This window comes from Anser brachyrhynchus (assembly GCF_964034855.1).
Source record: "Anser brachyrhynchus genome assembly, chromosome: 1".
NCBI classification, from domain to species: Eukaryota; Metazoa; Chordata; class Aves; order Anseriformes; family Anatidae; genus Anser; species Anser brachyrhynchus.
The window spans coordinates 46930779-46948157 of NC_137694.1; the positions used below are offsets into that span (position 1 = coordinate 46930779).

At 39.4% G+C, this 17379-nt stretch overlaps 1 protein-coding gene across 8 annotated transcripts in view; it reads right to left on the reverse strand.

The window, feature by feature from the left end:
• LOC308196777 (dynein axonemal heavy chain 12-like) overlaps positions 1-17379 on the reverse strand; it is a 159567-nt gene that overhangs the window by 31792 nt on the left and 110396 nt on the right. For 7 of the 8 annotated variants that reach the window (XR_013952392.1, XR_013952393.1, XR_013952394.1 and 4 more), the window contains 3 exons: positions 15130-15235; positions 14253-14457; positions 11618-11830 (listed from right to left, as the gene is read on the reverse strand). Coding sequence is in view for 1 of the 8 variants with exons in the window: in XM_080596343.1 (XP_080452469.1) it covers positions 15209-15235 (27 nt within the window). In the remaining 7 variants the exon portion in view is untranslated. Of the gene's footprint in view, positions 1-11617; positions 11831-13959; positions 14458-14642; positions 14795-15129; positions 15236-17379 lie in introns of all 8 variants that reach the window. The other variant, XM_080596343.1, reaches the window with a different exon arrangement.

A 17379-nucleotide genomic window follows, 5' to 3' on the forward strand; every position in this document is an offset into this window, starting at 1 on the left:
GGGGATAATTCCCTTCTACCCCAGCAGGTTACTTTTGTCAGCAATCCTGGTGAATAAAAGTTGTGCAGTGATAAAAATAACGAAAACATGACCTGTTACTTTTGTTACTGATCAGATCCAGTGACAAGGAGTGCAATTCGTGTAGACAAATTTAGAGAGGAGATGTACAATGTGCTCCAAGACATTTTTCTTGGGTATGTAAACTCTATGCACATAAATGTAGGTTATGTCTAAAATGAGATAAATACAACCTAGAGAAATGGAGTTTTTGTAGGCCATTAAGAATAAAACAGATGGCCTGTCTTCCAAGCGCTCCCAGAAAAGACATAGCAAACCCTTAAAAACAAATGGAAGAAGGAAAATGGGTCCACCCAAAACATTACTTGACCTAACAATTTAGAGTGGCTTACAAGGTTACATGAAGAAATACAGAGTGCCCCCAAATGTGCCCACTTTGGCTGTGAGATGCACAAGAAGCCTGTAACCATGCTGAATTGCTTCCCTTCTCCGTTTCTCAATTACTGCTTTCCTATCTCTCTGTAAATCTGATTAAATTGTGCCTGCTTAGTGAAGGGCAAAGGAAAGAGGAGATGGACCTGGCTAGGACTGAATAGGAAAGCAAGGAAATGAAAAAGACAAAAAAGAGAATTTGTCTTATTATTTTTTAAACCTTCTACGCTCTATGACACTTAACACCATGCAACTTAGAAAGGATTTTGGAAAAGCTCAAACAAATACTTTAAAACAAAGGAAAAAGCCAATTCCAGATAAAACATTTTTCTAAGCTCTGTATCCAGATTACATTGCAATAACATAAGCAGAGGCAGGGGTTGATTTTTATGTTACCTGTAAGACTCCAATCTAATCAACCACATAACTAGCTTAAAAATTTGGAAGCTTTTCTCCAGCTCTGAAGAGTTACAGAATTAGACATCAGTTCTTCATACTGCCTGTATAAGCCTTTATGTCAGGACCACTGAAAAGAGTTCTGCTGAATACACTTCAGACAGAGGCATGGAAACGCAGCACAGAAAGTAGGCTTTTTTTTTTTTTTTTTTCATTTTAATCCCCTGAACAAGAAATCACAGACTGAGAGTGGAGGCAAAACTCAGTTTTCAAACCCAACATTCATTCAGAGCGCAGTGTTACTGTCAATTGTGTTGATGGCTGGCCTGTAAAGGAATTTGCTAAGGATTTTCTGGGAGAGAAAAAAAAAAAAAAAAAGATAAAGAAAAATTCTTGCTCCTTGATCAGGTTCACCACCACTTTTTAGCTACTGCTCCATATGATCTTTTGTCTGTCTCCCCTCCTCCCCGTCTGTTCTGATGGAACCGTGCCCACTCACAAATTGGATGGTCCCTGTTGCAGAGATGCCAGATGCAGGATGAATACTTGAACAACAGAAAAAAAAAGTAGCTTACAAACACTTCTGACTGCCAGCAAGACATGGCTGCATTGCAGAAAGCACATTAAAAAAAAAAAAAAGGAAACAAACAAACAAACAAACAAAACAACACCAAAACAAAACCAAAACCAAAGAAAAATACCCAACTTGTTTAACTTTTCAAGATGTAGCTGAATTACAGTAGCAAAGTGTACAAATGCCTCCTCAGCCATGTGTTTGAGTGCACTGGCAGGCCTGCAGATATGGCAGCAGCAGATTAGTGAGAGTTAAGATTTGCTTGATGCATTAATCAAAAGAAAGGAAACTTTTAAGTCGGTCAGCTCAGAGGGTGCGTTATTTTCAGCATGCATCTCAACACCAGGGAAAGCTTTGGCTGGCAATTGTTTATCACTGTTAACATTTCTCACGGCTTTTGCTGTTAAGGTAGTGATGGGCTGCAAACACCACTAGGTCTGAGAAGTAACATTTCTTACATTTTTTGACTGCACTAAAGCCCTAGGAAATGTCACTTCTCTGCCTATCAACTTCATCAAATATTGAGACTGACATTTTATTCAAATCTCTCCTGTTTGCCAGTAATTACATAGCAGTGTATTCTACTGTAAAATATGGAAATGAGTGGAAACAATAGGGATATGAGGGGAATATACAGTCACTGAAAAGTGCACACAGCAAAGCTCCAGGCACAGAAATCCCGCCCCCCCCCCCCCCCCCCCCATTGTTTGCACCTATAAAAAAATACTTTATTTCCAGATTGCTTCTGGTCTCTGTGGAAATGGGTTCAGGGAAACACAAAAAGCAGACAGTCAGATATATAGCCAGGGTCAAATCTTGTCAGGAGTTCAGGGTAAGATGTCTAGCAGAGGACAGCAGCTGTTGTTGATGGCTGAAAAGGTGGTGATAATCCACTGAACTGCTGCTTTACCAGGATGGAAGGTGAAGCTGGAGGCACCATTTGACTGTTTGACAGCCACAGAATAACTTCAGTGTAAATAGCTGAGATACTGCTTAAGTTCTAGGCTAGGTGATAAAAATTTTAGGTCCATTCTTACAAGGGTACCATCCCCATTTCAGTGGTCCACCAGAAAGCCCAGCAGCTGCACCCCCAAATTCAGTTTCAGTTCTATGTCCTTTTGCCTTAAACTGCTATGAAAATGACTGGATAGGGAATACATTTTTAAACAGGGAACAGTTATTAAGCACTAAATTTCTACCAGTATAAGTCATTTAGTATTAATAACTTCACTTCGTAATTAACTTTGCATAACAATAGTAGCTGGATACCCTCATCCTGTGATAAGCAACAGGCTCCTCTGCCCTGGAGACAGTATAATCAAAGCTGACAAAACGGAAAGAAAGGATAATGTACGAAGAGATTAAGTGAATGTCCAAGGTCACACAGACATGTGCCATAGAGGCTGGAGCTGAACCTGAAGATTTGGAGTTGCACTGGCAACTGCTGCTATTTTTATGTTCCTAAAGCACGCTGCTGTGAGAAGGCACAGCAAAGGAAGGTATATTATGGATCTAACTCTCACCTGAGGATTAGCTATCCCTGAGGTCAACCAAGTCAAATAGCAGCGTTGGATCTAATCCGTCTGCAATTTAGAAGATGGTCCTTCATCAGTCACAGCTCTACAGTGAGTGCTGAAAGAGTTAACAGACTGAATCTGCTATGAATTCTACTGAGACAATGAGAAAGTAGATGAATGTCTCATCAGTATTAACATGGAATGATGTTAATGTTTATTAACCTGAAAATATTTGGGGAACACTAAGGAAAACAGAAACAAAACCAAAACCAAATCAACTGCTGGGTGTCCTGCAAAATCTTTTTTTCCTGCCAAAGGCCTGTCTCAATTGACTGTCTGCCACCGTGAGTGTAACCTACACCACTCTTTCTGTTTCTGTCCCTGAATGCCTAAGCATTTTAAATATCCGGTGAGATAAAGACACTTCTTTATTTATGAGATGACAAAGAAAAGACAAGAAGGGGTGGCACTGCTTATCTGTTTTTTTACTCCTGAAGTATTAGCAGGTTATCAGTACCTCTAAACAGGATAGCAATTTGATTTCAAAATTGGTTTCATTGCTGCCCTTTTCACCTCATTTCTCAGAAGACTTGGAGTCACATTCTCCATTGATTCTCCTCCTCTGACCCAGTGGAGATTGAAGAGATACTTACGTTCAAGTGTAACTTTCTTTAAAAACTCAAGAAAATCTCTGCATACTTTCTCCATCAAGGCTTTGTTTTGTTCAGTTTGCCATCCCATTTATGATCAACTTGTATACATAAATGTGACAGTGATTTTTGATACAGGTGTGGAACTATCCAAGGGCTGATAATTAAGGTATGTTCAAACAATTAGCTGCTACCAAAACTAAATCATAAATGCAAATAAAACTTGTAGACCACAAATACAGCTATGTCCTACCCCCTATGCTATAAGCAGTTACACATTATTTTTCCTTTTATTGACTGAATCTTTGATGCATATATTCAACTTTGAGCACTGCATTTTTGATGAGAATAAAACTAACAATTTTCATTGCTGGCTTCCATTTTTTTGATCTAGCAGAGCAGAAGGTATTTAGTTGAAAAAAAAAATAAAAATCTTCAGGGCATAATGATACTGAGGTGACTCTGTGCTACTTCTGTACCTGGTAAGATGGCTGAATATGTCCCTGCCGTACTCCATGTAGTTGTGTCTGAACGAGACTGATTGATCCTTACAATATTGCTAAGTCAGTCAATGATTTTGGCTAATAAATCTGGGTTACATATGACAATAAAATGAAGCCTGCCCCTTGAAACACAGCTTATGACCACATCCCTGCTCTTGGGTAAGACTTTTAATAGTTTTCTCTGCTTGTGAAGGGGGTAATGGCTTGTAGAAAATGAGTTGCTTTTCTGGATCCCACAGGAAAACATTAATACTGGAGAGCTGTATGTCCTTGTGCTAAGGCTAATTGTCTATTTCATTTGCTTTTTCTTTTCCATTTTTCCCCAGCAATTCATAGGTAAAGGAATGCTTACTTTACTGCTTCAGAGACATTTATGGAATGCATATATTTTATTTAATCTTCATCACTTAGCCATGCAAATTATGTCTTCATCTATTGCTGTATTTCTACCCTTAAAAAACACCAACAAAAAAGTTTTATTCAAACTGGTTATCATAAGAAGGAAGCTTCTGTTATCAACGTTTTCACCTCCCTTCAGATAAACTACTACACATTATAGCCAATACTACACCAATATTATTCATGTATCAACGTGAAAGGAAAATTCATTCTTCTGCAGCCCAGACAGAGCATTACGAACACGACACATATTGACAGTAACCTCACTTCACAGCTATATTCTTTTTCCTTGGTACTGGTTTGTATGTAAGGCTAAAACACTGGCAAAATAAATAAATAAATAGATGAGAGAGAGAGAGAGAGAGAGAGAGAGGGAAGGAATGACAGGCCAGGGAAGAATCTCATTCTTTGTAAATGAGAAACTCAGCTCATGATATAACCCTTTCAGCCAGGAGCAAACTGAGGCTTTTCAACTCCAATTGTCTGATCTGAGGTACGTTCCCATTTTTAATGAGACATTTACTAAACTTCTGCATATATAGAGAAAGCTAATTTACTTCTTTAGAGTTCAGACATGTTTCCATCTCAATATAATTAGAGCAAATTGTCTTTAAAACAATATTGATTTTAGATTAAAGCTTTCCATTGCAATACCAGTAGAGGCAGCGTTTCTCTTACTTAACCTTGATGACAGATAATGTCAAATTCAAAAAAAACTATTTAATAAAACAATTTTGACTCTTAAAAGAGAAAACTAGTTAAAACTGTGTTAATTGCTCTATCAAATGAAAAATATGCATCCTGTTATAAATGGAAAAGGTTCACATTCTTCTTATATTTTGTTATTAATATTTCAAAAATATTAAAAAACATTTCTGCTGCATAGATGCTTGTTTTTTTACTTTATCTCATGAACATGGCTTGATTCCCCTGCTGTATGTCCAAAGGAAATATGGTAATGTTCACTTTTCACTGTTAACTCTCATGATTATTCTCAGAGATAACCAGAAACTAACATCTACCCATCTGGTATCACATCCAGTAAGAATCCATCTTCCATTTTCCTAAAATGTGCTACTGCCAAAAGAAGTGAGTCCTCCTGAAAGGGACAGAATAAACCAGAACATCTTCTGGAAGAGGAATCCTTCAGTCAGCCAGAGCACATGAAGTTTGGAAGGTTAAAGTTTGGCAACTTTTATGAACAGAAACTCAAGTGCCTGCTCCCCATTAGTTTGAAGAAATGAGAGAAGTTGCTTCAATACACCAGGAGAAGGGCCATGGAGCTATTCCCACTTCCATCTTCAAAAGCACTGAAAAACTAGAGGCTGGCACTACTCTGAGATCATCTGTTCACACCAAATGTCTGCCAAAGAATTACGGCTGCTTAGCACAGATACTTGACCACAACTGTGTACACCTGTCCCATTTGCAGTTTGGATGGCCATAAACCTAGGCTCTGAATATACATAACCAAGACAACAGTGTTATGACCAAGTGGTATATCATCTTCCATTAGACAGGGAAGGTGAGGAACACACACACACGAGGTAGAGAAAATGAGGTATTCAGAAAAAAAACATAGCAGTAAAGAGGTAATAATATTTAGCTTGACTCTAACCTAAATATTTTAGCATTACTAGTAAAACCAAGACAAATAGCAGCAGTTTTCAGAAGTACATTTGCAGGATGTCCAATCCTGAACAACTCTGTGCATTCAAAACATCTCTACACCTCTAGCTATGCTTGTCATAGTACATGGTAATAGCTGCACTCTTGCAGGTAATGAGTAAATTCCAGTTATTTTGGTAATGTTGTTTTCAGTTCATCATGGTTACAGCCTACATTTTCTTGCCACAGCCAGCATGAATGACGGAGAATGTTGACACTTTTACATTTACTATCATTTTGGGTGTTGTTTTCTTGGTAATATAGGGATGTACTATAATAAAAGCAGTCACTGTGTATTGGTTGTTTTTATTCAGTAAGCTTAGTGTGTGTCTGGTTCCCCAGAGAGGATTTGGAAAGCTGTGCCTGGCTCTAATGCACATGTATAGAGTGCCTCTCTTTGCTGAGGCCCTAAAATTTTCATGCATTAAAAAAAAAAAAAAACAAAAAACGGTATGAAGAGAATGTTCCCATATTTTTCCATGTCTGGCTACCTCTGTGAATTACACAAAAAACATTTCATGTGATCAGGCCAGATGTTGCCACAGTGCAAACAGGTGCATGACCACAGCCACATTACCATAATCAGTTCACAGGACTGAGACTGAGAATTGCTTTGCTAGTACAGCAATGATACACCAAAAGGGTAAGGGTGAGAATGATCATCTTCAGAGCCCTTCCAGTACACCAGTGTTTGATTATTGTTATTCCTCATTCTCAATGATCTAATCTGCTCCCCTCCCACTACATACTTAGGGGGTTCACTGAGATTAGACAATTTCAAAGGTCTTTATCCTCTGAAGTTTGCTTTCTGGTCTAAAAAAAATATAATAATAATAACAATAACAATAACAACAACAATAATAATAATAATAATCATCATCATCATCATCATCATCCAGAGGGGCATTCCTCTTAAAGAGATTCTTGGCAGAAAACAAAATTTGATTATGACTATTTAATTAGGCCCTATCCAACCTGGCCTTCCAGGGGTGGAGCATCCACATCCATGGAAAGCAACAGAAAGAAATACAAGTTCAAAAACAAAGTCAGACAAATCAGATTATAAAACACTAAAATATGACATCACTTTTTAAAGAACCTTCAAAAGATTTCAGTGCAAACAAGTGAAAAGTCACTAGTGTCTCACAAAACAACAGTGTTTGGAGAAAGTAACAGATAAAGCTTTAGATGCTGTTTAATTATAGCATTTAACATTTGAAGATACTGTTATACTTAGCTAGGAAACTAGTCTTGTACAGCCAAGAATCCTCCCTGTTAATGGACTGCAGATCAGACACAATGGGTTTTATACTGTATTAATTCTTTCAAGAGTTCCACTATCAACTGACTGCAGTACCTCTACTGGAAATAATTGTAAATGTTCTAGTGCCAATAAAATGACTTCTAAATTGCCAAAAGATGAGATTTTTTTTTTCCTGAAAGTTCCTTTTTTAAAAAAAAGATATTTTAAAGTTCTGTATATTCATTAACTTAATTTTCACTTCTTTATTTCCTGCTAAATCTTCCAGAATGTTTTATACTAAAATGCAAGAAGACCCCTCCAGATTCTATTTCTGGAGTAGCTGCTACACATATCATAAAGCTGATCGTCCTAAACACCTAGATTTCAAAAAAATAATGTTAAGCAACTTAGCATGAAAATTAAGAAACTTTAAAATCGGTTTTATCATCAATCTTTTCTCTTTCGGTAGCAGCTGCTGTTCTCTCTACCCTAAATGTACTCATGGTGCAACTTCTGGACCAATAGAAGCTGGGTATTGTTTTCAGAATGACTGAAGTACACTTAATCTCATTGACTTTCAGTTTTGCTCACCATGGCATGCCCCTTGAACAGTAAGTGACAGATGTGTCTATTGTCCACAGTAGGGCTTAAAAGGCATCAGTGCCTTTTTGACAGGATTCATTTCCCACCTAAAATGTTCTGTCAGACAGAAGTTAGACACACTATAAAAAATCCTTCTTCCTGGATCACAACTGTTAAAACAGAGCTTTTAGAAAGACATTTGGAGGGCTTCTGGGTCTGGTATGTTATGACATGTCCAAGAGAACCGGTGCTTGCTGATGGATTCAGGAAGAATCCAAAGCTTTGAACTGCTTCCTGTGAAAAGAGAACTAACCCACAGCAACGCTCTCATTTGGGCATGACACAGGAATAAGTCTACTTTGTTTTATTTGTGTGATACCACTTGAATTTATTCTGAAATAATGTCTGTTTCTAGAATGATAATGTATTCCATGTTTATTGTCCATGTAACAAAGGATTTGGCCTTTTACACTAAAGAATAGCAAAAGGAAGGTGAGAGATTTTCTTGGGCTAAATGATCATCAGTACCATTGTAGAGACAAGTGTGGCTGCAGTAAGCAGTCAGGTGTGGTTTCCAAAAATGGTCTGGGCAAAGGTTAGAGCCATGGTGGGGCTATTTTTCTTTCTGATGTTGATGGCAGAGCAAAGTGTAGTGCATCAAACCTCCCAGTGCTCCTGCTGTGAGCAGTAGCTAGGCTGTCATTACCGGCTTTATTCCTATATTTGAAATCAGAATTCTTCTGAGGAAATCTCTGTCCAGTTTAATGCTCCTTAGCACAAAATTCAAAGGACTGGATTAATGAATTTAACTCAAAAAGTTTGTGAATTTGTGCAACCCTGTCATTTTTCATTGCAAACAGCCTCTACTGCAACCCCCAAATCTTGTGCACTAGACTGTGTGTAAACTAGCCATATCTCCAAGGAAAATGTCCTGTTCTATACAGAGATTTTAACAGCTGAGGCACAAAAGAAAATAACGGTACCTGGCAACTGATGTCTCTATAAATGCTTTCTTTCAAGTTGGATCTGCTAGAAAAGCTCCCTTTTAAGTTTGATGAACAAATGCTGATTGCACCATGGAGACAGTTACTACAAGTTACCACCAGCTAGTGGAAGCAAGGAAGAAGACAAAACCCTATAATATTCAGGGAATGCTTTCCTCTGCTAATCAGAGGAAGCTGGAAGATCAAATATGTGTTCAGTGGGCAGTTGTTACTGGGTTGGCTTTTTATCTCGGTTCAATAAATTGACTTGCTCACTTGTTACTAAAGCAGATTATTGTAAATGGGCTTCTTGGTCAGCAGCACCTCTTGATAACATTTTAATTAAAATTAATATGTGTCTCATTTGCTTTTGGGGGTCTAATATGTGACACTTCAGGACACCGACAGTGTCAGATGCCATTTTCTTCAATTAATCGGTACATAATTATATTCAAATGGCTGGGAAGAGTGCAACTTTTTCCTTCGTGCAACATTTTCCATTTTGATATTTGCTCCACTGATAGTGCCCAGTACAAAAGTCACACTTCCCCTCTGAGAGAAGACACTGTGTTGAACTTGCAGATCTTTCCTATGTCTTTTCCCATTACAAAAATTGGTACTTATGATTCCTGTCATTCCCCATCAAAATAAGGTCAGCTCTTAAGTGCTGTCTGGCTGTTGTCATGGACCCTTCCAGACACCTTGTCTACCAGTCTGCATCAGGCAGCAGTGTGCCTCTGTCTCCAGACGGAGAAAGGACAACATCAAGCACCAAGGGACACATCCTGCCCCCACTTCTCCCTGGAGGAGAGTCACAGACCCAGCTTAGGCTGGGGTAGCGCTGGCCAAAGCAGGCAGTACAGCATGCAACAGTCACAGCTGGTGTAACCTGCAGGCTGGGAATGCCATCACCACACTGGGCAGGATCAAGATGGGCATGTGAGAAAGGGAAAAAATAAAAATACTGATGTAAAGCAAAAGTAGCCAGGCTTGATAATCTTTTGTTTCCTAAGATGTCTAATGGGACCTTGACCCGCTGAGCCAGAGCTCCTATGGGGGCCATCAGTTTGTGGCACTCATACACAAATCTGCATGTACTTAACTCACACTGCCGCATTTAGGAACAGGAGTGCTAACTTCTCTCTTCTGCATTAAGAAAGTGAAAGCATGGAGGCTAGTTCAAAGACACAAATGTTATCTGTTCAAAAACATCAAAAGAGATAGGCCTCCGTGCTTCAAGCTACCACAGGAATTACTACATTTGGTTTCCTTCTGGCATTAATGATAAATAGTCAGAATCACTGTTCTATGTCTCATACCACACATCCTTCTTGCAAATACACATCTACTTCCTATCAATGATAGACTGTCTTCTCTGCACCTATTCATAAAATGGGGACCATTATTTCCCTTTGTACTACCCACGCTATGCTAAAAAATAATGATTAAAGAAACAGGACGGTCATCTTGCTTCTTTAGTCCTGGCATCCCACTATCGTTATAAGTATTTTTCTACAGTGTTTCCTTCTTTACGGACTCTGTAATGAACTTTTTGTTCATCAGGAAACTAGCTTGTAAGCCGCAAAGATCAGAGCTTTATTTCAAAGGGAGGGAAAACAGTATGTCATTTCATCTCACGCACATTTAGGTGAATTTATAACTCAGGAAACAAGTTACATGATCTTACTGACAGGCATTGATGCAAAGAAGCAGTGCAGCAGAATTTAAACATTTTAGGCACCTCCAGAAAGAGATGTAAGACTCTCTTTTGCAACACACATAACCAGTGATCAGAGAAGTTACTCTGTTTTCAGCTCCATAAACTCACATGTGTGTCAACGCTCTATTTGTGCAGGTGACTTTAAAAAAATTATTATTTTTTTTTTTTTGGTGCTGTGTTGCGGACACCTGTCCACTTGGAAACATCTAAGCCACAAAACAGCTGTCAGATGGTAGCAACTTTTGGTTACTCTGAACCAGGGCTGGATTCAACCCAACAGTGACTGAGAGGTGAGAGATTTGGTATGATCTTATCAGTTTTCTGAGCCATCTGGTTCCAAATGTGCAATTTAACAGTGAAATATTGCTACAAAGAATCTAACAGCATTTGTAAAGTTTAAGACTAGAATTATCCTTTGAATGATAGATACAATCGTATCAGCTTCGGCATATTATGCATTTAAAATATAGCTACCATTTGCAGTGAAGCAAAGATAACCATCATTAATTCTAATGCAATATAGAATGATGCTCATATAGAAGTGAAATCTCATCCAAATATTTGATCTGATGTCAAAGTAACACATGTAAATCAAGATAAAGATATCAACACAAGATAAAGCAGTTAGTAAAATCATCTGTGCAAACTTCCATCCGAGTACTTCACTTTTCATATATGAGGTAGAAAACAGCTTCTCTTGCACTGCATTACCTGTATGCAGTGTCATACACTATAGCCGTGAGTGACAGTCTTCAAAAACTGAAGGGAAGAACTTAATAGGTTACTTCTGTCAGTCTCACTGCAATAGCCAATGAGTGATCCACAAAATTCAGATTAGCCAGAGCACTTCCAGAAAGGGTATCCCAGCCTTCCTTCTTCCCTCCCTCCTTACACCCATTCTCCAGGTGTAGAAATGAAGCACAGGCACTTACCAATATTTGCTGAAGATCGCACAAAAACCTCTAGCAGAGGACTAAGTTGACAGACGTCTTCCAGGTCCATATGTGCATCCTAGCTGGATGATGGTATGCATTCTCACGCTCCTTCTACAATGTATACAGTATTTTTATGACACACAATTCCCAATGAGTTTGGAAGCTTAGACATCAAATTGGGTGGACAGTCCTTGCAGCCATTAGGAAGCTCTATTAAAGTGAATACACAGCTAAGAAAGGGAGGGCTATGCTCCAGACCAGGCTACAGAAATAGCATCTTAATATTATTTATGATTTTATTTGAACTTTTAGTAAAATATTCATTCATATCCTGATACTAATATAAAATTCTTTATTATCTAGTGATACTAAATTTCAGGCTCTCACAGTTTTAAAGTAGGCCAAATGCTGGGTTTGAATACCCTGACATTGTCTTTCTAGAACATAATAATCAGTCAAATGTAAAAAATGAGCTTGAAAGTTAACACACCAGTATGGATAAGAACAATTCTTGAAGAGTAAATTATGTCTAATTAACTAGAGTGAGATAGCAGCTTTTTTCTCACATCGCGTTTCATTTCATTGTTAGGAGTCATAATCTTTACATTAACCAGCTCTTCAGCTGAAATGTGGGGGAGTGCTACTTGTGAAAGGCTCCAAAACTGGACTTAAGATATCAGGCTGTGCAGTTCCTCGTAGCTGAGAAATATGTCAAATGCTGCTCTCTGTTGTATCACAACCCTGACATTGGCTTTCAAGGAAGGATTCAGCCTGAAAACCCCTTTGAAGTGGAACAGAAACTTTGAAGGCAGCATCAGAACAAAATCACGTTCCAGTCTTCACATCTGTCTGTGCACTTGGCAGATGCTGCACACCAATAATTTAAATGAAGGCATTTTTTTATTCTCAGGCTTTGTGATAATTCCAGGGCATTTCCTCCACCATATTTGTAACCTATTCATCATACCATTTTACTGCATAATGAAGACAAATGCCAACAGTTTAGCAACAGATTTGGATAATGGCGAGATGTACAGTAACACAGAGTAATATGACCAGGCTTGCAAGTTCTAATTGAATATTTTTCTGATCCTATTTCCATTAATTGTTCCTCCTGTTTCATTTTTTTTTCTCACCATTTTATATGCTGCCGGCCCCCCCCTTCCCTCTTCTCCTCAAAGTGCATCCTGAAAGCATTTTCAAGAAATAGATTCTGCTCCCAATGTGGAATCAGGCTTTCTCCTTATCAATATACACTGCTTATGTGCCGATGAACTATCGAGTTGCTGATGGAAGAAACAGTACATATCTCAGGCATGGTACTTAATTGGTATGCTGGCCCATGCAAAGCTATCTGATTGCATTCAGTGACTGGCAGGGACAGAAAGCATTTCCAAGGGAAATAATATCTAGCTGTGAATGTGGGAATATGTGTGTAAGAACTGAACAGTAAACACCAGCCTTAATTTTAATATCTCACATCATGTAAAACTTAAAAAAAGATGAGTGCTCTGATATTCAAGCAGACCCCTGCGGGACAGAAATGTTATCATAATAATATTATAGAAACCAATGTAAAATATCCAGCTGCTGTGAGAGTTTTAGGGGCATCAAACGTTCTTGAATCACCATTTTCCTTCTACAAATGAAAGTATTTACCTATTAACAGCAGCAAAAGTATATTATTTTACTGGGCTGTATGACTGCAAGCAACATTGCCTTTCAGTTTAGGCTTTGATAGGTTAGCATTTAATGTCCCAAACAGCCCTTAAACGCTCCAAGGTGAAAATGTAAAACCGTAATCCAGCTCTAAATGGTCATTTAAAAAAATGATCATCCCAAAGCTCAGGAGTGCCTTTATCTGTTTATGAAGCATTCCCGTTAAAATAGTTACACTAGGAATGTGGGGAGGATGATACCCATTTAATTTTACGGTGTTTTTCTCTCTCCAATGATAAAAGATGGCTGGGACTGCAACAAGAGCCAAATTCTCTTTGCCTTATTCACACAACTAATCACATTGACTACAGTGGGACTGTTTGTGGAGGGGATTTGGCCTGGACTCTTACTGTGTCAATTATCTTTCTTTACAAGCAGGTTTCTCTTTTTGTCTTACTCTCTAGCCAAACTGTTACTCATACGTTTCCAGATTAAATGCATGACAGACAACACCAAAGATTTGAAAGCTGCAAAAAGAAACATCAGTTCAGATCTCTGGGTTCAGATTAAAAACAAAGAAGCAAAACAAAACAAAAAACTTGACAAAACAAAACATCTTGCTGACACAACTTTTAGGGAATTGGTCAAGGAAGATTTACACAGAACTGTTCAGACAATACCTGTATTGTTCATCCCTTAAGCTTTACATCTGCTTTCCCAGAAATGAGAAGGCAAGAAAGACTTTGTGATATTCAGAGACAATTCGTGTGCAAATCCTGACCTTCATAAAGATGTCCAAATGTTCACAAGTTGATAAATTTTTTTAAAGTAATGCGTGACATAAAGAGAATTGGGAGACTCTCTGCCTGGGCAGTCATTTAAGCTGGGGCAATGAGCAAGTACAGGCTGCTGGCCACGTACAGCTCCTTGTCTGAACCCAGCCCGATGGGCTCCTGCTGAGAGCTTTTCACACCTCAAAGACAAATCGCGGCAGCCTTGGTCAGCTCCTGGGTCAGACACCTCCAGAAGCACCTCGGGACCACAGTGCTGATAGACAATGGCTGCCCCGTTTCACCGGATCCGCAGCAGTTATTGAGAAGGACCTTTACCACTTCAGACAGGTGTCCCCACTTTCTCACCCTGATTCCAGCATCACTTGCCAGCTTCTTTTGGGGTTGCTGTTGAAAACAAACAAACAAAAAAATCAGTTCTCCAATGCTCTTCCTTCAGGGCTATCTGCTAGCCCAGCCTCATTTTGTGGAGGGTGAGAAAGTGGAGCTGGCTTTTCCTGAGCTCCTCTTGTACTCTCTGCTTTTGTGGGATGGGGGGAGGGCTGTTCTGGATTATTTATGTATTTATTTACCTGGCTGGGTGGCAGAAGAAACCTTAGCAAGCTAGGCAGGGTAGTTCATTGTAAAGTTCTGTGAGAGGAGGGGATGAAAGCACTGCCTTCCTCTTGAAGATAACTCAGCAAGAAGGAGAAAAACTTTCTCCATAGCAGCCCACACCTTCATCCTGAGAGACAAAAAGTGTTCTACAGAATACCCAATCCTTTTCTGAGAGCCTGGAAGAGGGCTCAGGAAAACAGCTGACCCAGTGAAATGCCAGATTTGCTCTGCTTATAATCACAAGTATTGATACCCCCAAAAGAAGGGAAAATCCTGACAGAAAAAAAAAAAAAAAAAAAAAAAGCTTTATTATTTCCAATGCACAGATATAATAAACACCTGTGATTACTGATTCTTCCAAAATGGTATGGACTGTAGATTTATTGGGAAGCAAGTGTCAATCCTCCTCAGACCTTTCAGATCCCTTCAGTTTTACAGAATAACGATGGGAAGGGTACAAACCTCAAATGATATTTCAGCACTGGATATGATAGCAGCAAATTCCCAGCAATGGCATAAATCTTCAGTTTCCCATATTTAATCACTTTGCTTTCTTCAATGTTGCACACTAAAGGACAGAAGGGACAAAAGATTCGATAAACAGTTCTGCACCCTTTGTGCCCTATTCTGGATGTGAGTGTACGCTGCAGCAATCTGAGATGTCAAGTCTAGCTGTCAAGGCAAGAAAGAACAGAGATAAATGGTTGCCCTGTCGCACAGCCATGCTTACTGCAAACTAAGCACAAACATGGTATTTAGAGCCCTAACATTTGAATAGGTTACCATACACCTCCAAATGAAAGAAAGTTTCCATAATTAAGGGATAAAGAAGTTGACAGAATTTCTTAGCCTACTTGTATAACATTTTTCTAAAAGACAGAATTTGAGGGAGATTGGATTCACTTCAGCAAGGTATGCTGCACAGCGAATTGTCTGATGCTTCCCAAGTACATTTTGCCAATTTTATCACCAGTAGTAAATTGGGTGAACTTCTGAATTTCAATGCATGAGACTCCTCATGCGTCAAGATGAGATAATTCTGTGACTTGGATGATTACTTCTGAAGGCAAAAGGCCAAAGTTTTCTCCTTGAACTTTACATATGAATTGATCAAGTCAATGCATTTTATATACTTTAAGGTACCTCCCTGCTTTGCCTAGCCACATCAAGGGAATACAGTGGTAAAAAGCCATTTTCTTTCTACTTGCAGAACATATTAGCATTTGAGAGGAAAACATCTATAAAAGACCTTATAAAAGTCTTCAGAAAATCCATTAATCCCGGACATTTTGTCCATAGTTCCTTGCAGTGCTATCAGAGTGTCTAGGCTATTGACCTATAATTAATAGGATTTTTAAGAGTTCTGTTATGGTTACTCTTCAGGAGATGAGTGAACAGATGGATAGGATGGTCACCCCCTTGCTATAACCTTTGCCTAACAAAGCTGATTAATTCAGTCTTTCTAGTTGATAAGGCATCCAGTGTGTCTTTGTCTACAGATAATTAACTAAGATACAAAGCAGAAGGAGTCAGAGGAGGTGAACAGCAAAGTGAACTCTCTAGGCTGAATCCTACAGACTGGGGACTAGCAGCAGAGGCGAGGTAAATGATACTGTAAACAATAAGTCAGTACACCACCATGAGTTAGCAGAAGCATTCATGAGCAGAGGCACAATATTACAACCTAGAAAATAACAAAAAAAAAAAAAAAGCAGACAGTGACCAATGCCAGAAACTATAAGCTGGAGCTCTCACATGGTGCCACCTCTGCAGTCCAGCATTTCACTCACTGCTTATTACACTTCCCAACACCTGGAAGCCACCTGAAAATAGTCCTCCAGCATTAGGTGCCCCTGAGCATGAGGCATACAGCTGCATCTTTGCCCTGAGAGGCACAGGGGCAGGCCCAGAACAAGCAGAGAAGTCAAGCAAACAGTGTGGTAGCTGCAGATGCCCTACAAAGCCCCATGGATATGGTGCCCTCCCTTCCCCATTTGCTTTTGTTTGGCTGCTTGGAGCATTTCCACAGGCCCACTCCAAACGGAAGGCTAGCAGCTGTCTGCCTTGCCTCATTAGATGTGAGCAGTAGAGGTTGCCACGATCTACTACACTTAAGACATTCAGAATCTCCCAGACATAATTTACTCTTAGCTCCTTTCAACCCCAAAGCAAGCTAACTATGAACAACAATGATGGGAAAAAAAAAAAAAAAAGAAGAATTCAGGCCTGCTAAACAAACCGAAGTAGAACAGCTGCAATGGGAAAGGAAAGGAGGCCAAGTGAATTAAGCCTCCCATGTTCCTTACTTAGCCTGCCTTTCTTTTCTCTCCCTAACTTCCAGCTGAATATAGTCCTTTACTGCTGTTCCTCATAGCTTGCAGCTGCACAGCTCCAAGCCTGCCAGGAGACTCAGCTCTCTTGTCAGTAGTGGGGAGGCTGCAGTGCCAAGGCACCACAGTGCTACCCCTACCTGCTCCTCTGCCCCTCCAAAGCAGCGTCTGACTTCCTCAGCATCTTCCCAGTTTGTCTCTGAGGCCATGCCAGTGCATGCCACTGTGTGCTCGTAAAGCACTTATCTTAAACACAATAACTTAGGAGGCAGCCTCAGCCACCACTTTTCATCATGAGTCTTGATGCGACAATAGGCTAGCTGGTATGCTGCCTCACCTTGCAGTGAGGAGCAGAGGGAACATCTAATTCCTTCCTTGTCAG